This window comes from Gopherus evgoodei, chromosome 1 (genome assembly GCF_007399415.2).
Source record: "Gopherus evgoodei ecotype Sinaloan lineage chromosome 1, rGopEvg1_v1.p, whole genome shotgun sequence".
Taxonomy (NCBI): domain Eukaryota; kingdom Metazoa; phylum Chordata; order Testudines; family Testudinidae; genus Gopherus; species Gopherus evgoodei.
In genome coordinates, this window is record NC_044322.1 from 319,016,323 (window position 1) to 319,038,650 (window position 22,328).

At 43.4% G+C, this 22,328-nt stretch overlaps 1 protein-coding gene across 3 annotated transcripts in view; it reads left to right on the top strand.

Moving 5' to 3' along the window:
• Window positions 1-22,328, top strand: part of TES (testin LIM domain protein) — a 59,887-nt gene that overhangs the window by 9,538 nt on the left and 28,021 nt on the right. For all 3 annotated transcript variants that reach the window (XM_030549056.1, XM_030549053.1, XM_030549055.1), the window contains exon 2: window positions 14,916-15,001. In XM_030549056.1, coding sequence (XP_030404916.1) covers window positions 14,916-15,001 — 86 coding nt within the window. The remainder of the gene's footprint in view (window positions 1-14,915; window positions 15,002-22,328) is intronic.

Genomic DNA, 22,328 nt, shown 5'->3' on the forward strand with positions numbered 1-22,328 from the left:
TAGTTGTGCACAACATTAGTTCATTGACCTGAAAAAGTTCAGTTCTAAGAAGAACAAGGGACAATGGACTGAGCAGAGTGTGGCATGAAAACGCCAAAAAAAAGAGATAGTGTTAATAGATGCTGGAAATGGAAAAGACATCCCTTGACAACTCAGTATTGGTTTTTCTGCAATATATTGAGTATCTGGTTTACTCTACTAAATACATCAAGTGATGAAGCTTCTAGGGCTCCTCCCAAGCTCTAAAGAACAAAATCAGTTCTTATTCTTCCTCCCTACTCCCACACACATTGTTTTTCCTGTCCATCAATGGCTATTAGGCAAGATGGACAGGGATGCAAAACCATGCTCTGAAGTGTCCATAACCTCTGTTTGCCGGAGGCTGGGAATGGATCACTTGATTATCTGTTCTGTTCATTCCCTGTGAAGCACCTGGCATTGGCCACCATTGGCAGACAAGATAGTGGACTAGATGGACCATTTATGAAATTTCATTGCCTTTAATTTAAACTAAAATAATAAAGCAAATGCTCACTGAATTGCCAAATTGGTTCCAGTGTGGGTTTTGTTTTTTTTAAACTGGTTCCAATACGCTGTTTTAGGGATTTGCTTTGATGCAACTGGATCCATTTTAACAATAGGTACACTGGCACAGCTTTAAGAGTATAGCTATGCTGGACAATTAACCAGGGCTCTTACCCAGTTTTAGCCTTAACCCCTGTACCATCTATCCAGGTTTGGAGGTGCTTTAAGTCCAAGCTAGCTGGCTGAGTGGAGGCCATGGGTTAGAGCCTCTGCTCCACTTTAAGTTGGGCTGGTACCTGCTCACTTTCCAGAGAGGATATAGGCCAAAAAGATAAAAATCACTGAATCCTATGCACTTCCCACAGTTTCTCTTCTCATCTCCTCACCCCCAAGGATAGACAAGTGTTCTCACAATTGACTGGGAAAGTTCCTAGTGCATCTCAGAACAAAGAATCATGGGATGTTCTCCAGACACACTCAGGCAAGTGCACAGATGGTGAGGATGCAGTAATGTGGGTAGATCTTTGAAGTGGGGAAGATCACACCCAGACATAGCCCAATATACACAAGCCCAGAGGCTGTACTTCCCCTCGAAACCAAGAGCTCTGAGATGGAGGATACAAAGTGGCAGGAAGCTGTGCTCTGGATCCACACCCTTCTCTTAAAACAGTTCTGTAGTTCAGTTATTTTAAAATCCTCTTTGATGATAACTGCAGTGGAGAATCTAGGGGCACAAGCAATTTGGGATCAGGCTCTGGCTTTTTCATTGTAACTTAGTAATGAATCTGCCTGCTCTGTAGTACTCATTTCAGCTCCCTGAGCACTGTAAAATTCTTCAGCTATCACTAACTGAATCCTGTGTGTGATTGATATCTTACCAACCCATGAGCTCAAAGACTGAATCAGCATCCTAGAATTCAAGAGATTTGCCCTAAAAACCATGAAATAATTTAAAAAAGAACAAACATGGTAGGGTTTTTTAGTCTGTATCCTACTTTCTGAACTACTCCCATTGTGTGTTTTGTGACAATTGCAAGCTGAATTTTCAGCCTGTAAACCACAGGCTGAATGTGACCATACGAAAATGCAGGTCTCCTCTCTCTCCTCCCCAGTCCCTTGTCTTCTCCAGCAGCTGCTCTCCAGGCTACAGGGGAAGGGACTTCCCTTGGGCTGTTACCTCCATTAACAACTCCTCCCTGCACCGTGTTGAGGGAGGGAAGTCACTACTTCCCAACTAGGAGTTCCAGAGCTAGCTACCTGTATACTCATGATTGAATCCCCCAAAACTACCCTGAAATTGCAGCACTGACAATATTCTAACTACTGTTATAAGTAAACGTGGTTCTCTTCTTTAACTTCTTAATTTCACTTTTTAAATATATAAAAATTCCATCTTTCCACTCTACTCCCCACAACACAACTTTAATTCAATAGTTATTTTTTAAAAAAATTATTAAACTAGGGATAATGAAAATGCCGTGTATCTAGAGGGGGAACTGGAAAATTATGCAATAGAAGTAACCTAAAAGAAATACAGTAAGCTGAATATTTGAGAACATTAGGCATATGTTATATTTGATAGACATAGTAGTTTTAGTCTTGTTCTATAACTAACTTTACTATGGGGACATAACAAAACAAAACAGTTACACTTCATTAAACTCCCTATTACGAGCTTTGTTCTAAGGCTTTGTCTACACTGGCACTTTCTCTGCCAACAAAGTCGCTGCTGCTCGGGGGAGGAGGAGGAGGAGGGAGTTTGTCGCACGGCAGGAGAGAGTTCTTTTGCCAACAAACAGCAGATAAACTGCACGCCTTTTAGTAGCATGGCTGTAGCGGCACAGCTGTGTCACTAAAAGCCTCAGTGTAGCCGTAGCCTAAGTCTGAATTGGCTTTGCCCTGTCTGTTACATTAGTGGACTTTGTAAAATGAGTCAGTAGGTCATAGTCCATCCTGCATTACAAACAATGTGATAATGCTGTAAGCATGGCTTTCCAGAGGAAAGGAAAAGCTGTCAGAGTACTATTATTCTGTACGTCTTCTGTGGTACAGTACTTGCTTTGTAAAAAATGTCTACATAGTAATGTTAGAAAAAGATCAAAGCACTGCTCTTAAATGTGGAATGTCTGCTTTCTCCCCCCCCCAAAAAAAAATTGTAAAAATGAATGCAAATGGAGAAACAACTTTGGAAATTAGTAAAGGTATTTGAGAAAAATCTCAACACTAACTTGACACTTAAAGTACACATGGGAGCAGTTTACTTTGTTTTTCAGGGCATGGTTCAGTAATTGCTCTTGAAATACACTTCCTGTTTGTGACAGTTGTTTGTTACTGCTGCCATAGAAACCACTTACAACAGAAAGCTCAGCCCAGTCGCTGTCAGTGCGGTGTTCCTCCCCCAAAAAAATCCATTCAACTTTTCAGTGCAAATTAACAATTTTGCCTGCATGGAAAAAAAAACTAAACTGAAAGGAGGTGGAGGGGGCCGACAACTAATTCCATTGTTTGTTAATTGATCTTAGAACAATTTCTTTTCATTTGAAGAAAATAAAAATAAGGAAATGCTCACATAGTGCATCCTGACTGGCTGTCTGAAGTGTGTGTTCTGCCAATCAGCAAATCACTTCTGAAATGAAAAAGTTGTCTTATGCTTAGGCTAAGACGCTAAAAGATGCTTACCTCCAAGTGTGTTTGGAAAAGATAATGTGCATTTCTTTCCTTACAAGCAAAAGTAACTAGGCCCAAACAAGATCACTAACAATGTTTGGTGCTGAGATTTGTTAAGAGAATAATCGTTAACATCTTCCTTTGTAATAAAGAATAGATCTGTCAGATTCATGATGTTTTTAGTTACTGAAACTGAATAAAGCATGAAGGGAACTTGAAGGAAATATATTTATTTTCTTTACTAAATACACTAAATCAAGCACCCCCTCCCCTTAGGATTGTATTTAGAAAGTCTCTGAATTGTCCAATTTCTATTGATTGTTGTACAGAATGCAAGCTACCAAACTCACTAAAGTGGGAATAAACTAAAACTGTTGGCCATGCTGCTTTGTGTGTATGTAGCTAGTTAGTTTTTTCCTATGCCCCCCTCCCCACCCTGTCAAAGATGAGTACTCAGAGAGAAAAATCACTAGAAAGTAACTGAAAGGTGGACAATGGTTTTGTATTGTGTTATGACCATGGTTATAATTCCCACCTCTGACGGCAGCATGTGTATGTAGCCAGCAAATACTTGTAAGAGTTGAACACACACAGCTAGCATTCTTTGCTAATTTTAAGAAGTAAGTCTCCTTAATAGCCTTAAGCTTTATCACAAGCAGTGTACCAATGTCTTAATGTTTACATTCTGACTTACATACAATTTTTAGCTAGAGAATGCTGTAACAAGTGAGTTATTTCACTACTTGTGTACTAATCTTTTCTGCTGCAGCCAGCTCCATGATTTATACTGTTGTCTGTGCTGCTATGATCATCCTCACTAATGTTCTTCTTAGATACAAACATTTTTTGGGCATCTCTTAATATTGTTAAATGGATTTTTTTCCACAAATGCTCCTAAATCATAAAAGTGTAGGACTGGAAAGGGACCTCAGTAGGTCATCTAGTCAAGTCCCATGCACTCAAGGCAGGACTGCATAATAACTAGACCATTCCTGACGTGTTTGTCTAACCTGTTCTTTAAAACCTCCAATGATGGAGATTCCACAAGTTCTCTAGGCAATATGTTCCAATCCTTAACCGCCCTGACAGAAAGTTTTTCCTAATATCCAACCTAAACCTCCCTTGCTGCATTTTAAACCCCTTGCTTATTGTCCTATCCTCAGAGGTTAAGGAGAACAATTTCTCTTTTTTGCAAAGTACCTTCTATGTATTTAAACTGTTACGTCTACTCCTCAGTCTTTTCTTCAGAAGAAACACAGCCCAGGTTTTTCAGTCTTTCCTTATAGGTCATGTTTTCTAGACCTTTGATCAATTTTGTTGCTCCCTTCTGGACTTTCTCTAGTTTTTCTAGATCTTTCCTGAAATGTGATGCCAAGAACTGGACACGGTACTCCAGCTGAGGAGTTATCAGTGTAGAGTTGATGAGGATATTGAGCAGAACTGGACCTAATCTAAATCTAGGCAAATTTTGGTATTTTTTTAGTTTTACAGAGGTATATAGCATCCTATTTTAAGACAGATTACAATAATAAAACTGTGGCTTGTACAGGGGGAAGGGTGTAACATGATGCTCCTCATTACACATTGTGACAAAGTCCCAAGCCTGTATTGGCGAGTCCTATGCTTCTAGGTGGTTTCAGTGGCCTTAAATTCAAAAAGGCCCCAGTGTGACCTCCCTTCCTCAGTGTAGCAGCAAGAGTCACTATTGAGTTACTTTCATCACCAGCCAGTATGGGAGATGAGAAGGGGGAATACCCCATAGTCTCTGTTGCTCCATAGAGCTCAGTAGGCACAATTCAGTCTCCTGCCTGGACCAGGTCCTACTTCACTTCTCCAGGAGATCTCTGTAGAGTATGCAGGGGGGGGGGCCCAGGCCCACCCTTTACTCCAGGTTCTAGCCCAGGGACCCTAATGGTAGCAGCTGTTGGTGGCTTTCCCTTCACCACTGACACCACTTTGATTCCCTGGGCCACTTCACCCTTACCTCAGGATTCAGCAGTGCTACCTCTCCTCCAGCTCCTTTCACCTCAGCCTCCTGGAGAGCACTGGAAGGAGAGCTTTTAAATGTATATAAGAGACCTTGATTGGTTCCAGCTGTCTCCTTTAGCCTAACAGCCTTAACTGGTTAATTGGCATCAGGTGTCTTAATTGACCTGGAGTAGCCTTTGTTTGGCTATCCAGGGAATAAGGGCCTGCTCATTCTGAAGGCTGATATACCTGTCTTCCAGCACTCTTATATTCTTCTGGTCTGAATCTGTCACAGACCATATACCTGCCACTAAATTTCATAGGCATTCTCAGAAGCCTACACCTACATAGGAAAGGTCTACATCAAGACATTAACTCTTTCTATTGGTAGGTTGCCCATAAATTGTAGTTATAACTTGCAATCTTAAAAAATGGAATGGGAAATCTAACACAACTCTTACCTGTTGCTTGATTTTATTTCAAATTCCATTTCATTAAGTTTATCTACTGTAAAAGCCAATTCAACAATGAGGGTAAACGTAATCACCCGATCAAAATTGCATCCGTATGGTACTCCCAGCAGCTGAATCTCTTGTGTGGATTTGTCCTCTTGTCCATGTCTTTACACTTATTTTAGACATTCCTTAAACTAAATTAGGATCTGTTGGTGATTTTGTTTTGTGTGACTTTTTCTAAATTGTGGTGGGGCACCGTGGAAAGATTTTTGTTTTTTTGTTTGTTTGTTTTTTTCTTTTTCTCCTGACTCTTCCACATCCATATGGATGAAAAGTTGATGCTTGAAGCAGAAGAACTTGTAGTTTTCTAGAAAACTCCCAGGGATGCCTGTATAAAAGAATGAACTTAAAGTATGTTCCCTCTTGTTTGCTTTGAAGACTTGAATAATGTGGATGATTCTTCTCTCTCGAGCAAAATAATATATCCAAGAATACAGCATATTGAAGATTCTTCCAACATGAACTATTGTGTACCCTAATGTGACACTTCCTCTTGTATGGATGCTTTAACAGTTGAGGAAAAACCTGTGTTTTCATTGGGTTGAGAACTTTGGACAACTTCTTAAATTCTGAAGAGATCTGAAAACAATGGAAGTATTTAGGTACCTTTGTTTCTGGAGATTCTGGAGGTTGAAATTTTCATGGAGCTAGTTTAGTTTAGTTTCTGTGATTCGTGATGGCAGCCAGATCAAATAGGCCTCAGTGGCTCCAGTATAAGGAGAGGCTTTTAAAGAAAGAGAGGCACTTAAGAGTGAGAAAGGAGGCCTTGCAGTAGAAATTCTCTAGAAATGACATTTTAAGTTAAGTCTCTTCTGTCCTTTACCACCTCCCCTAGCTCTTTCTCTTCAATTAAGCATAAAGGAAAACAAAGGAAAGGTCAGAATACTGAACGCTAACCCTTAGGTGTGGGTACTATGTTGGGAAGAGGGTGTGACTCTGACTATGTTCATCTTTAAAAAGACTTCCAAATAGCTTGTGCTACCATTCTGGTGGAATATCTCTTCTCAAATTTTCATTTGTAATAGAAAATTTCAGTTAAATTTCAGGTATCTTGACTACATCTCCTCAGATGAGATACCATTGGATGGTCTGTTTTCCTCTAAGGTGACTTCTATCTCTTCTGTACCTAACTTTAGAAGTGATAACTCATCGGGCTTGTATTTCATGAACATAAAAAACAAAAACAAAACTAATATAGTGGTTACAAATGACTTTTGTTTCTACCACTATGCTGCATTGGTCATCCATATTGTGCCAGGTAGGAATAATCACAAACAGCAATGGCAACTGAAAGTGATACTTAATGGTAACATGCTAAGACCTGAAATAGATTATCACCAAGGCAGGTGCGTTACAATGTATCTGAATCCGGAAATGTCAGGATGTTCTGCACTCTAATTTGTTCCTTTCATTAGTGACTTTGGCTTATCGACTACAGATTGAATGGTCACAGAGACTAAACTGCTCTTTTGCCTGTTACGGTGGGACTACCTACTTAAACACTGAGGCACTGGAGAAACAATGTGGGGAAGCATCCACTGTCCATACTCTGTTTTTAAAAACAAAAGTTCTCGATTTCCAGTGTAGTGGCCCTTTTGCAAGTGCTGAAATCTCTTTAAAATGCTGTCAGCCTGATTTAAAATCATATCTGATAAAAAGGTGATGGGGGACTCTGAAGTCTTTCATGCTAAATTTCAGCCTCCGTCAAATATTTGCGATTTTAGTTATAAATCCCTGATAATCCAGGTTAATAGTAGACATTCAGGGCTGCTATAATATATCACACATATGAACAAACTATTAAATGCTTACATACAGCCACTGAGGTTATAGAGTAGCAGCAAATTTTGCTAAAAGTTTTCAAATAGATGGTCAACTGCGACAGTTGATTCAGCTTGGAATGGAGTCTTTTAAGAACATTGCGTTGTGTGAAGAAATACTTCCTTTTTATTTGTTTTAAACCTGCTGCTTATTAATTTCATTTGCTGACCCCTGTTTTTGTGTTTATGAGAAGTAATAAACAACACTTCCTTATCTACTTCTCTACTTTTGGTAGCACTTGCTTAGCTGTAACCATTTAAAACACTGTGCCAAGGAGTCATGAAAGGAGCATGAAGCAGATGTTCATTATATTTATACTATCTTCCATACCCAACCTGTCCCTAAATCAAAGCAATCTTGTTTAAAATACCAGATTTTTTTGGATAGCTTTCTTAAAAAACATTTTCTTTAACAGCAGTTGACGTGAAGAAACCTTCCTCTGGCAGCATTTCATTTGACCTATCTATCCAGTTTCTCCCATAATTCCATTTATGGAGAAATTGATTCCATCCTCTTTTCAAACTCTCATTCTCTACTTATGCGCATATTCAGTCCACTTTGTTATATTTTTAGATATGCTGACAGGCTAGTCTGGCATAGAGTAACGACACCACAGGTCCAGCATAAAGTGCTATTCAGAAGGTTCAGAAGCATGCCGTTTTGAGAAGAGGAATGGAGAAAATGCAATGCATTTCATTAGCTTCACTTTCCAATTTGGGGAATTTTTGAATGCACCAAATGTGGTCTGTTGTAGTCAGCTAATGAATATTGACTGCAGTTCTGTATATATAGTCAGTCCTTACTGCTGAAGCAAAAGACACATCTGCTAAATATTCTTTGACTATTTCCTTGACACATGCTGGCAAGTGCAGAGTACACATGAAGGACAAAACTCTGCAACAATTTTGTTTATGGATGCTAGATAACTATTTTGGGAGGTGGAATAAGTAGTTCTACTGTCAACAAAGACACTGAGTATGACCATATAGTGGAGTAGAGACTAGTGCATTTCTGAACATGAATGGAAGTCGTAGATGGACCAATTCAGACTGAAATAAGGCACACATTTTTAACATTGAGAGCGATTAACCATTGTAACACCTTGCTACTCATTGACAATTTTTAAATCAAGATTGGATGTTTTTCTAAAGGATCTGCTCTAGGAATTATTTTGAGGAAATTTAATGAGCGGTGTTATACAAGAGGTAAAAGTAGATGATCATATTAGTTCCTTCTGGCCTTGGAACCTGTGAATCTATATGAATTTATAGGCTTAACGTCTTTACAGAAACGTTGGAATATATATATATTTTTTTGGCTGGGGGGTGGAAATGGAGATGGGGTTAAGTATGGAACAACTCAAATTCTCTAAAGTAACTAGTTCATGAGGACCCTAGGCTGTCCCTATCTAACTCTTTTCCATATTTTTATCCATTTATCCATAAAATTTCCTCGCTACTCCCCAGGTTGTATATCCAAAGATCTTATTAGCCCTTGTTGCCACAGCCATGCACTGGGAGTTCCTATTGTGTTGCGTGTTCACTATAACCCCTAAATCCTTTTCAGAGTCACTGCTTTCCAGAATGCAGTCCCCCATTGTGTAGGTATGACCTTCATTCTTTGTTCCTAGATGTTTAACGTTCATATAACTGTGTTTTTAAAAAGCATATTCTGTTTCAATGGGCCCATCTGACCAAGCAATCCAGGTCGTTTTGTGTGACTACCCTGTTCTAATAATTATTTACCATTCCACCAATCTGTGTCATCTGCAGATTGTATCCCCAGTGATTGTGTTACCCTACTAGAAACACCCTGATTAGATGGATCTCAAAAAGTAGACATCAATTGGGAACCATTAGCCACTTTTCTTATCCATTTAACGTGTGCTCTATTAATAATGCATAGTGCTAATTTTTATTCAGAATGTCGTGCAGTACTAACTCAAATGCCTTACAAAAGTCCAGGCATATTAAATCCACACAGTTTCCTTTATCAACCAAACTTCTGATTGTATTCTTTGATAGGTTTTGTCAACCATAATCTTATTTTGCATAAAACAAGTGCATAATACAGCAGAGGTTTTGTGAAATAGTGTAGGCACCCAGCAATGAGGTGGACTTTGGGTGTTTAAGTTAAATGGCTTTCTTGATCAGTGGTGGGCAACCTGCAGCCTACCCCATCAGGGTAATCTGCTGGTGGGTCGCCAGACAGTTTGTTTACATTTGCACAGGCACCCACAGCTCCCTGTGGCCGCGGTTCGCAGTTCCCGGCCAATGGAAGCTGTGGGAAGCAGCATGGGACGCAGGGACGTGCTAGCTGCCACTTCCCACAGCTCCCGTTGGCCAGGAACTGTGAACTGAGGCCACTGGTAGCTGCAGGCGGCCGTGTACGTGTAAACAACCGTCTGGCCCACCAGCAGATTACTCTGGCCGGCCACAGGTTGCCCACTACTGCTCTCGATCCTTGTTTAAAACTGGGTTTTTCCTTCATTGACTTTGTGTCTTTCATCTATGATGGGTGATAGTAGATGTGGGGTGTTGTGCAATCATGCTTGTTGGGTTCTGTTTGGTTGGACATGTTAAACTAGCACTAAAATAAATTAACCACAGATAATCATGATTAGTTGGTCAAGATAAAATGGAGATAATCATGGCTCTATAACGAATGGTTTGTTCATTTATCGTGTCATTGAGCTGGGAAGGAAACAGGGATGATCTTAAATCCTAAATTCTTTTCCTCCCAGACCGGGCAATCTTCAATAAGAAAATCTTTCTCGCATATTTTTCAGATACATCTCTTGCTCATGCCTGCAATATTAAGGCTTTTTTTCAGTGTACTATGTAAAGAAAAATGACATGCAAGTAAGTGATACTAGATATCCTCTAAAAGCTTCTAATATGAAGGTAAATAATGTTTATTGGCATTCTGTTTTAAAGGAAGAATAGATTTTGCCTATTGTAACATACAGGGAAAGTGACCTTGCTTAGCATTAGTTTGCATTCTCTGCAGGCAGTTTGAGTTAGGACTGAGAAGAATTGGGAGGGAGATTATCAAATATTCATGGAACTCTTCACGGTTTATTTTAAGTGGCTTTTAAATCCTCTTGCTTTTGGAGAACTTCAGTAGTCCCAAGCCATGTATTTCCAAACCTCTCTCTGCCCTCAGGTTGGCTTGCGAAATCCATTTAAACTTAAGCAAGTCACCTTACCTCCCCATCAGATGGGCTAGGATTTGCCAATTAAATGATCAGTGAGTTTCCCATCAGCATGTCTTATCCCTGAACCCTAGTTGGAAGGCCCCCTCCTGGGACCTGTTTTAGCCAAGTGAGCTTGATGTTTATTTGTCACACTTCTATTTAATAGAGTAGAATACGGTTGAGAGAAGCCTTGTCTCTAAATCCATCATCTTCTAAACATTTGCTGAGCTGGGTTCAGGTTAGCGCATCCATTGAGAGGTAACTGACAGTGCAAACTAGGATCTTGAATCTTCAGGTGATGAAGATGCAGTCATGATCTAAAGCAGGCCTGCACAACATACGCGGTCCGCGGAGGCTCACTGTGTGGCCTGCGGCGGGATTCAAAAGGTTCTGAGCTGCCGGCAGCGGCGCGGAGCCCAGAGCCCTTTAAATCCCAGCTGCCAGGGCTGACTTTAGGCCAATTCAACCAATTCCCCTGAATCAGCCTGCCCCTAAGAGGGTCCCATGCCCAACCCCAGTACGGTGTACTGACAAAAGCCAGTACACTGTACTGGGATGGCCCAGCTTCCCCAGGGGACAATTTAAAAGGCCTGTGGCTCCCAGCAGGGGCTGGAGCCCCAGGCCCTTTAAATTGCCACCAGAGCACCACTGCTGGAGCCCTGGGGTAGGGCTTTGGGGCTCTGGGGGTTATTTAAAAAGTCCGGAGTTCCCGTCGCTTCTACCGCCCCAACCCTTTAAATAGCCACTGGAGCCCCACCACTTCACCAGGGCTCCCGCAGCTATTTACAGGGCCGGGGCAGAGGAGCGCCAGGCCCTTTAAATAGCCCCTGAGCCCCAGGCTGCTGCTCCTACCCTGGTGGGGGAGGCAGGAGGAGGTGGCACTCACCATACAGGATGGGCTGTACCCCCTGTATCTGCACCAGCTGCCCGCAGCCAACCCCTGTTGCAACTCCTGCTGCGCCCCCTTCCCGCACCAGCCCCGCACCTCCTGCCCTGCCTGCACCAGTTCCTGTCTGCAGCCAACCCTGCACCCCCTGCCTTGCCTCCAGCCCTGCACCCCCTTCCCTGTCTCCAGCCAACCCTTGCCGCACCCCCCTGCCTGAAGCCAGCCAGTCCCGCACTCCTTTGTCTCCAGCCCTGCCAAGCCATGCCGCACCCTCCTGTGGCCCTGCCTGAAGCCAGTCAGCCCAACCCACACCCCGTCTCCAGCCTGCCCCACACCCCTTGCCCAGCCTGCAGCCAGACCCTACCTCCAGCCCCCTCCATCTCCACCTCCAGCCAGCCCCGTGTCCACTTGTGCCCTGTAGTTCCCAGGGAAGTAACCCTGCACACCTGCTTCAATGAGGTGGGCAGGGAGCAGCCGGGACCCACACATGTGCACCCTAGCACACCGTCAGGAAGTGGCGGAGCTCATTTCTAGTTCAGACCCATCTTTTTAAAAAAGAACTTTAGGTAGGGTTAACATACAGTTGTATTTTCCCGGACATGTCAGGCTTTTTGGTTCTTAAATTGCCATCCGGGAGGAAAATACAGACGTATGGTAACTCTATTGGTACAAAAAATACATACTGTGGCAGAACTTTTTATAGGGAACCAGTTGCTAAGAAATGAAAGGCTTTTTTTTTTCCTTTTTCAGTCATCCCTGCCGGGGCCCCGCTGACAATGTTCGAATTGGGCCCTGCATTTCCTAAAGCCGGCCCTGCCAGCCGCGGCCTGGAATCAAAGGGCTCTGGGCTACCTGCAGCGGCAGGGAGCCCAGAGCCCTTTAATCCCAGTTGTGGCCCGGATTCAAAGGGCTCTGGGCTGCGCGCACAGATTCCCGGCCGCGGCTGAAATTTAAAGGGCTCAGGGCTCCCCACCACCATGGGCAGCCCAGAGCCCTTTGAATCTCGGTGACGGCTCCAGACGCTGGGGCTGAGATTTAAAGGACTCGGGCTCCCCTCAGCAGCATTAGCTCTGGGCCCTTTAAATCTTCAGCTGGGAGCCCCTGGTTGATTTAAAATCAAGTATCACCTCCCCACCCCCAACCTTCCTTTTTGGCCCACAGCTGTTTTGGTGGGGTGGCACTGGGGAAGGAGGGTTTGTTTCTGCAGGGCCGGGAGGTCCTGGGTGGGCAGGGTGTTTCTGCTGGGCCTAGGAGTGCGGGGTGTTTCCACTGGGCTGGGAGGTCCTGCGGAGGGGGTGGAGGTTTCCGCAGGGCCGGGGGGTTTCGGCCCTCAGCTGTTTTCTTTGGAGTAATGTGGGCCTTGCCGCTTTACGAGTTGTGCAGGCCTGATCTAAAGGATGCACCTTTGAAACGCTAGGCTTTTGGGAAAAGTAGATGAAATAGCTTCAGAGCTTTGCATAGGAATGTTAAGTTGTGGGGCAGTAGCTAGTGGGAAATGGCATATTTTGTCCTCTCCCATACTATGGCTGCATGGGAAAAGCCCAAAGACCACAGATCAGAAGAGTTCAAGAGTAATAAAGTGACACTAATAGACATTTGATTAATCTTTCAGCTGCCAGAAATGGCATTTCCTGTGACATTAGTTTATTTAGCTCCCTCTTGGAAGGCTTGTTCATCAGTCTGACATAAGTGCAGATTTCTTAATTCCAGATATGTTACTCATATCACAAATAATGCAGTAAGAATGACTAGCTCTATCTAAGATGGCACACTGCAACATAAGCTGCTGAGTAATTAATTTGAACCATTGACTAAACAGGCAGTTCTCAAACTGTGGGCCGTGACCCTATTTTAATGGGGTTGCCAGGGCTGGCTCATACTTGCTGGGGCCAAAGCCAAAATCCGAGCCCAGTCACCCAGGACCAAAGCCGGAGCCAGAACCCCACCGCCCAGGGCTTCAAAGCTTAAGGGCTTCAGCCCTGGGTGGCAGGGCTCAGGTTACAGGCCCCCTTCCTGGGGCTGAAGCCCTTGGGCTTCAGCTTTGGCCCCCCTGCCCAGGACATTGGGGCTTGGGCTTTGGCCCAATCACCTAGGGCAGCTGGGCTCAAGCTTCGGTCCCCCCCTTTGCTGGGGTCATGTAGTTATTTTTGTTGTCAGAAGGGGGTCACAGTGCAATGAAGTTTGAGAAACCGTGGACTAAACTATAAAAAAATTTGCTTTGCTTTGCTTCCTTATTTGAGGCAAAAGAATTACCATGTTACAGTTAACCAATAATTTAGTCTAATCTGATATAGTGGTATTTGACACCACTGCTTCCTTTCTTCCTGGATCAAATATGCTGCTGGCAATCTGAAGAATGGTGTGTGTATACATGCATTCTAGTGGGTAGAGAAGGAGCATTTTTTGCACTGTATGACAATAAGGATTGATGGTCATTGTCATTCTAGCTAATGTAAATAAAAATTCTGTTCTTTCAAGTCCTAGTCATTTTTTGGAATCTTAAACTCCTTAGCAGTAATCTATGTTGGTGATTCCATGAATTACTCTAATACACCCTTTAACCTTTTTTGATGGCTAAAAAATTATTCAACTTTCTAATTTCACTGCTATTTTGCTGTATTATGTGAATAGCAAATATCACACAATTGTTGGCCTTTATCATACCGCTTATTATACTCTCTTCTGTTCTTCTGCATTCCAGATTAAAGACAAGCCACTTCTATTCTCTTCTTCTGCATTCCAGATTAAAGACAAGCCACTTCTATTCTCTCCATATATGAAAGCATTCCCCTACTGTTTACTCTCATTGCCCTTCCCTAGATATATTCTGTTTCTGTTGTGTCAGAGAGAGGTGGGCCAATGGTAATGACTGAGAACAGAATATGCTACACTAACTACAACACTACTGAGGATGGGATATGCCACACTTTTAGCTATTCAGTGGCTAATAACCTCTAAGCAATATCCTGCATTATCCTCGTGATGTTTGTATTCTTTTATTCTTGACCTCTTACTGAAGTTAATGCATATAAATGTCTTGAGGGAGTTCTTGACTGTAGTTTATATCCATCATTTGAACATATGTACAGTTTAAATGTTTCCTGTATTTACCTGTCAAAACTAGATGGAATAGCTTTTATGGCTCTTTTCTTGGTTCAATGACTAAAATGTCATCCTCCATAAGTTGTCATTTGATTATTCAAACTTCTTTTCTTTGACACTTAAGATCTTGATCATAAAATGTAAGGGAAAAATAATGGAAACAGTGATACAAAATATAGTCTCTTTAAAAAACAATTTTAAGTTTCATAAAAGCTTTCACTTTACTTTTAAACAGATGGGCTTAGGTCATGAACAAGGATTTGGTGCCCCGTGCTTAAAATGCAAGGATAAATGTGAAGGATTTGAACTACACTTCTGGAGGTGAGTACAAGTGTGACTTGGCTAAAATATAAGGCTTAATCCTACAAACGCTCATGCACATACTTAACTTCTGGGGTGTAAATACAGTAATGTTGTTGTCTTCAATGAAACTGTTCAAATGCTTTATTGTTAAAGCATATGCTCAAGTGTTTACTAGATGAGGGCCACAATTTGGCAGGTACTGGAGCTGCGCCTTGTAGAGCTGTACAAATAATAGCTTTTTATTTTTCTTGCTGGCTGTTCTTTAAAACCAAATTTTTTTTAGCTTTGTAAAAAATTTGAAGTAAATTTTGAAATGAAAGCCTTTTTGAATGGAAAAATCAAAACTTTTTAAAACAAGTCTTAAATAAAATGTTTCAGGAGGCAGTTGGAACAATTCTTGGTAAATTCAGCACAAACTCATGAAATGTTTTGCTTAACCTGAATTTTTGAACTGGGGAAGAAAGGAATTTTATCTGAAAGAATTCACTCCGCTCTAGTGCCTAGCTTCAGGCATGTGAGTGGTCTTCAACGGGGACTATGGGATTACTTTTGTGTTTAACAGTTAGGTTCATGCTTAAGAATTCTGCTGAATCAAGGCCATAAATAGGAACTCCATTCCTCTATCTTATACAATGAGAGAAATGGGGGAAAAAAAAACAAAAAACTTTGTTTTGATAACGAAATGTGTTGTGCCCCTGCTTCCAACAAAATACATAAGCATTTGTCTGAAATCAGCAGTAGTTAAAATGATATTAATTTACGTTGAAATTGAGTTAATGTTTGTGTAGTATTATACAATTGCTAGCTTAACTTTTGCCATGTTCATGTAATGTATTTGAAATATTGTTTGAACTTTGCTGGTATGCTGTTCCTGAATCCAAGATTTGGCTATTGCCTTTATCTTCTCTGTAATAAACAGATAGTGGCTCGTTAGTGCTTTGAGGCTTTGTATAGCATTAGTATTCTGTAGTTCTCCTGCTCAGCAAAAAAAACTTCCACTTCTCCCATATTGTCATTTCCACCACCTGCGCCCAGAAACCGGAGTCTGGGTTCTACTAAAGCCTGACTACACTTAAATTTTACTAGTATAACATTGTCGGTTAGGAATGTGGATTTTTCTTAACTGAAATAGTTACACTGGTAAAAGCCCTAGTTTGGATGCAGAATACCGGTCTTGCATCAGTATAGTTTAGTCTGCTTCTTGAACTGAAATAAGTGCTTATGCTAACATAGCTTTTATACATATATCACTGGGTGAGTCTCTAGGGTAGACAAGGTCTCGGACACATTCACTCTCTATTTAGACATTCTACTGCAGCAGAGATTAAACTCAGTCTGCTGGATTCTGGATCCAAACTAGGGCTTTTACCTGCATAACTATTTCAGTATATTGCCCCTAACTGCTGACCCATCCTTCCTCTCTTGAATCGTCTTAAAAGTGAAGCAAGTAGTCTGTAAAGTGAATCATGTTGCATAAATGGGTACTGAAGGAAAAGAAAAAGTCCAGGTTTTAGTGATAAAGGAAATGCAGACCTCTGAGTATGTGTTGCAGCAGCTCATCAGTCAAGAGGAAGAAACACACCTGAAAATCCATTCAGTTGATCACACTAGTTTGAAATAAAAATGCTCTTATTTTAAATAGGATGTAACCACAAATGGACAAAACCTTAACCCAATCAGCTTTTCATTTATGTTAACCTTGAATCTACTAGTTATCTTTTCACTGAGACAAGAGAATGTGGGCAACAGGAGTGGTGAGGATTGCAGTCTGAGTTGTTGTTAAGGTTGGGAGGCTTAAACTTGATCTCTGAACCCAACAACTCTGTTTTATTCTGCTTGGATGTTTTTAACATCTGTCTGCTCTACTGTCTGAATACATTTGACACGATACCAGTGTAGCACTACCCTCTACTGGATGGAATTAAATCTGCTCTCCAGTGTTTGTTTTAATTGGCTTCCCTTGGTTTCTTGTGCAAGGGTTCCCAAACTTTTTGCTGTGACCCCATTGTAATGAATTCCTCCCAGGACCCCAGACAACATGGAGGATACCATTTTTGAAGAGCATAATAGCATCCTCCACACAGCATGACCTTGGATGCCCATACTGTGAGGTCATGCCACATAGAGGATGCCATATTGCTCTACAAAATGGCATCTTCTGCACAACATGACCTTGTATGTGTGGTATTTGCAAGCTCACGCTGTGTGGAGGATGCCATTTTGTAGAGCAAAATGGTATCCTCCATGCATCATGATCTTGTGCGCACCATATATAAGAAGTCACATTGTGAAGAGCAAAATGGTATCATCCACATATTAGGGATTGCAGCCACCCCAACTGCTGATGCTATGACCATAGTTTGGAAACCCCTGCCGTAGTGGCAGGCCTGAAAACGATATAACACGCTTCAAAGAGCTGCTGGGGATTCTCCTTATGTTTGTGTGAAAGACCCCATAGGCTTTCTGGAGAACAAGACTTAGATTTGTGGCAGGCCATTTCCTTTGTGTGCAACAGACCAGGTTTGGAAACTATCAGCCTCTTTCTATCCAGAGCACAGGATGTCTTGGGAGACAGAGGTGAAAGGATCTATGTCATAAATAGGGCCTTGTGTATGGTTGTCATAACTCTAGTCCCAGATTTGGACCTTAGCGTCCAAAATATGGGAGTTAGCATGAAAACCTCCAAGCTTAGTTACCAGCTTGGACCTGGTACTTGCTGCCACCACCCAAAAAATTAGAGTGCTTTGGGGCACTCTGGTCCCCCCGGGACCCCAAGACCCAAACCCTTGAGTCTCACAACAAAGGGAAATAAATCTTTTCCCTTCCCCCCTCCAGGTGCTCCTGGAGAGATACACAGACCCAAGCTCTGTGAATCTAAACAGAGGGAGTCCACCCTCTGTAATTCCAATTCTGGAAACAAAAGCACTTTCCTCTTCACCCAGAGGAAATGCAAAATCAGACTAGTAAATCTAACACACACAGATCTCCCTCTGACTTCTTCCTCCCACCAATTCCCTGGTGAGTACAGACTCAATTTCCCTGAAGCTTCCCAGAAAAGAAAAACTCCAACAGGTCTCAAAAAGAAAGCTTTATATAAAAAAAGAAAGAAAATACATAAAAATGGTCTCTCTGTATTAAGGTGACAAATACAGGGTCAATTGCTTAAAAGAATATTGAATAAACAGCCTTATTAAAAAAGAATACAAATCAAAGCACTCCAGCAACTATAGACATGTAAATACCAAAGAAAAGAAACCACATAACTCACTATTTGATCTCTTTGTCCTTACACTTGGAAACAGAAGATTAGAAAACAGAAATCACTTCTCAAAACTGAGAGAAAAGCAGGCAGACAGACAAAGACTCAGACACAAACTTTCCTCCACCCAGAGTTGAAAAAAAATCCTGTTTCCTGATTGCTCCTCTGGTCAGGTGCTTCAGGTGAAAGAGACATTAACCCTTAGCTATCTGTTTATGACATGCCCCCCAAATTGCAGACAGTGGGGAAGCTCACTGGCGGCGATTTCCTCCTAGAACTATAAAATAAACAGATTAATACAACACATGCACCTTTACATATACCACTAAGTATATAACTAACAGACCTCTACATTTTAAGAACACTGTTCAACTACTGGATTCTGGGAAACTCTCACGGGAGAGTGCATCAGCTACTTTGTTAGAAGCTCCTGAGATGTGCTGAATTTCAAAATCAAAATCTTGGAGAGCTAAACTCCAACGAAGAAGTTTCTTGTTGTTCCCCTTGGCGGTCTGAAGCCACTTTAGCACAGCATGGTCAGTTTGTAGCTGGAACCGCCATCCCCAAACATATGGGCGTAGCTTTTCCAGGGCATACACAATGGCATAGCATTCCTTTTCACTGACTGACCAGTGACTTTCCCTCTCAGACAGTTTCTTGCTGAGAAACACGACAGGATCAAAGTTGTGATCTGTTGCTTCCTGCATGAGCACTGCTCCTATACCACGCTCAGATGCATCTGTGGTTACTAGGAATGGCTTGTCAAAGTCCGGGGCCCTGAGTACAGGGTCAGACATGAGCGTTGCCTTAAGTTGGGTAAAGGCCTTTTGACACTCATCAGTCCACTTAACTGCATTTGGCTGGGTCTTTTTGGTCAGGTCGGTCAGTGGAGCAGCAATTTGGCTGTAGTGTGGTACAAATCGCCTGTAGTATCCGGCCAAGCCTAAGAAGGATTGGACCTGCTTCTTGGACCGTGGGACAGGCCACTTTTGGATAGCATCCACCTTGGCCTGTAGGGGGTTTATGGTTCCTCGACCCACCTGGTGCCCCAGGTAAGTCACTCTGTTTTGGCCTATTTGACACTTTTTGGCCTTAACAGTTAGTCCGGCCTGCCTGATGCGCTCAAAGACTTTTTCCAGGTGTAGTAGGTGTTCGGGCCAGGAGTCTGAAAAAATGGCCACATCATCGAGGTAGGCAACTGCAAATTCTCCCAGTCCTGCTAGTAGACCATCTACCAGCCTTTGGAAGGTGGTGGGTGCATTTCGAAGGCCGAAAGGAAGGACATTAAATTCATACACCCCTGCATGGGTGACGAAGGCTGACTTCTCCTTGGCAGGGTCATCTAGCGGTACTTGCCAGTACCCCTTGGTTAAGTCTATTGTAGAGATGAACTGGGCACGTCCCAACTTCTCCAATAGCTCATCGGTGCGTGGCATTGGATAGTTGTCCGGACGAGTTACCGCATTTAGCTTACGGTAGTCCACGCAAAAGCGTATTTCCCCATCTGGTTTGGGTACCAGAACCACTGGAGATGCCCATGCACTGGTAGATGAGCGGATTATTCCCATCTGTAGCATGTTCTGGATCTCCCGTTCTATAGCAGCTTGGGCATGAGGAGACACCCGGTAGGGTGGGGTTCTGATTGGGTGAGCATTACCTGTGTCAATGGAGTGGTATGCCCGTTCAGTCCGTCCTGGGGTGGCTGAGAACAATGGTGCGAAGCTAGTGCACAGCTCCTTGATTTGTCGCCGCTGCAGATGTTCCAGGGTGGTTGAGAGGTTCACCTCTTCCACGCCACCGTCTTTTTTCCCGTCGTAGTAGACACTGTCAGGCCACTCAGCATCATCTCCCTGGACTGTAAACTGACAAACCTGTAAGTCTCTGGAATAGAAAGGCTTGAGAGAATTAACATGGTAAACTCTCTAGGTTTTAGTGAGGCATTGGGAAATGCTATGAGGTAGTTCACAGTTCCCAGGCGCTCTTGGACCGTGAATGGCCCTTCCCATGATGCTTCCATCTTATGGGCCTGTTGCGCCTTCAAGACCATAACCTGGTCTCCTACCTTGAAGGAACGTTCTCTGGCATGTCTGTCATACCAGGCCTTTTGCTCTTCCTGAGCATCCTTTAGGTTCTCTCTAGCAAGGGCTAAAGAGTGTCGGAGGGTGCTTTGTAGGTTGCTTACAAAGTCCAGAATGTTAGTTCCTGGAGAAGGCGTAAATCTCTCCCATTGCTGCTTCACCAACTGTAATGGCCCCTTAACCTCGTGGCCATACACAAGTTCAAACGGTGAAAACCCTAAACTGGGATGTGGTACAGCCCTGTAGGCAAACAGCAACTGCTGCAACACTAGGTCCCAATTATTGGAGTATTCGTTGACGAGTTTACGTATCATGGCCCCCAAAGTTCCATTAAACCTTTCCACCAGGCCATTGGTTTGATGGTGGTACGGGGTGGCAACCAAGTGATTCACCCCATGAGTTTCCCACAGTTTTTCCATGGTCCCTGCCAGGAAATTAGATCCTGAATCTGTAAGGATGTCGGAGGGCCAACCTACCCTGGCAAAGATGTCTGTTAGGGCCAGGCACACAGTGTTAGCCCTGGTGTTGCCTAGAGCTACTGCCTCCGGCCATCGGGTAGCAAAGTCCACTAAAGTCAGTACGTTCTGCTTTCCTCTGGGCGTCTTTTTTGGGAAAGGACCCAGAATATCCACAGCTACTCGCTGAAATGGGATCTCAATTATGGGGAGTGGCTGGAGAGGGGCCTTGACCTGGTCTTGAGGCTTACCCACTCTTTGGCATACCTCACAAGACCGGACATACTTGGCAACGTCCTTGCCCATCCCCTCCCAGTGGAAGGACTTCCCCAACCTGTCCTTGGTTCTGTTCACCCCAGCATGGCCACTGGGATGATCATGGGCTAAGCTTAAGAGCTTCCCCCAGTACTTAGTTGGAACCACCAACTGTTTTTGCGGCTGCCATTCTTCCCGGTGTCCACCAGAAAGAATCTCCTTGTATAAAAGTCCTTGGTCTATAACAAACCGGGATCGATTAGAAGAGCTGAGAGGCGGTGGGGTGCTCCGTGCCACCGCCAAAGCTTTTTGAAGGCTGTCATCTGCTTCCTGCTCAGTCTGGAATTGTTCCCTTGAGGCTGGGGTCACCAGTTCTTCCTCAGACTGTGGACTTGGGCTTGGTCCCTCTGGAAGCAATGTAGGTGATGGGGTTGTTTCCGTTGCTGGTGAACCGCTCTCTGCTGGTGCACCTGAGGGTATTTCAGGCTCTGGCTGAGCCTTTTGGGTATGGCTGTATGTTGCTTCTGCCAGTTCTGGCTCGCTGGCGCCCTCTGGCGTTGAGTTTGAAGATGTGGTTGCAATTCCTGGTGCTGGTTGCTGTTCCAGTTCCGGGCCTGGGTCTGGAGGTGCTGTGGCTGTTTCAGTGGTAGGCATGGAATCCGGGTCCACTACCTCTGTCTGGGTCTCTGGTAACACAGACGGGGCATCTGTGGACGGCTCAGGAACAGGAATGGGTCTGGAAGCTTGCCTGGTTTGGCTACGTGTAACCATTCCCACTCGCTTGGCCCGCTTCACCTGGTTGGCCAAGTCTTCCCCCAGTAGCATGGGGATAGGATAATTGTCATAGACTGCAAAAGTCCACATTCCTGACCAGCCTTTCTACTGCACAGGCAGTTCAGCTGTAGGCAAGTCTACAGCTTGTGACATGAAGGGGTAAATTGTCACTTTGGCCTTTGGGTTGATGAATTTGGGGCTACGAAGGATTGGTGGATAGCTGACACTTGTGCCCCCGTGTCTCTCCACACAGTAACCTTCTTTCCGCCCACTCTCAAATTTTCCCTTTGCTCCAAGGGTATTTGAGAGGCATCTGGGCCTGGGGATCTTTGGTGTGATGGTGGTGTAATGAATTGCACTCGCATGGTGTTCTTTGGACAGCTGGCCTTGATATGTCCCAGTTCATTACACTTAAAGCATCTTCCATCTGATGGGTCACTGGGCCGAGGTGAGTTACTGGAGACTGGTGAGATGGACGAATAGGGCGTCTGTGGCTTGACTTGGGTTGTATGTGGGGTCTTTGG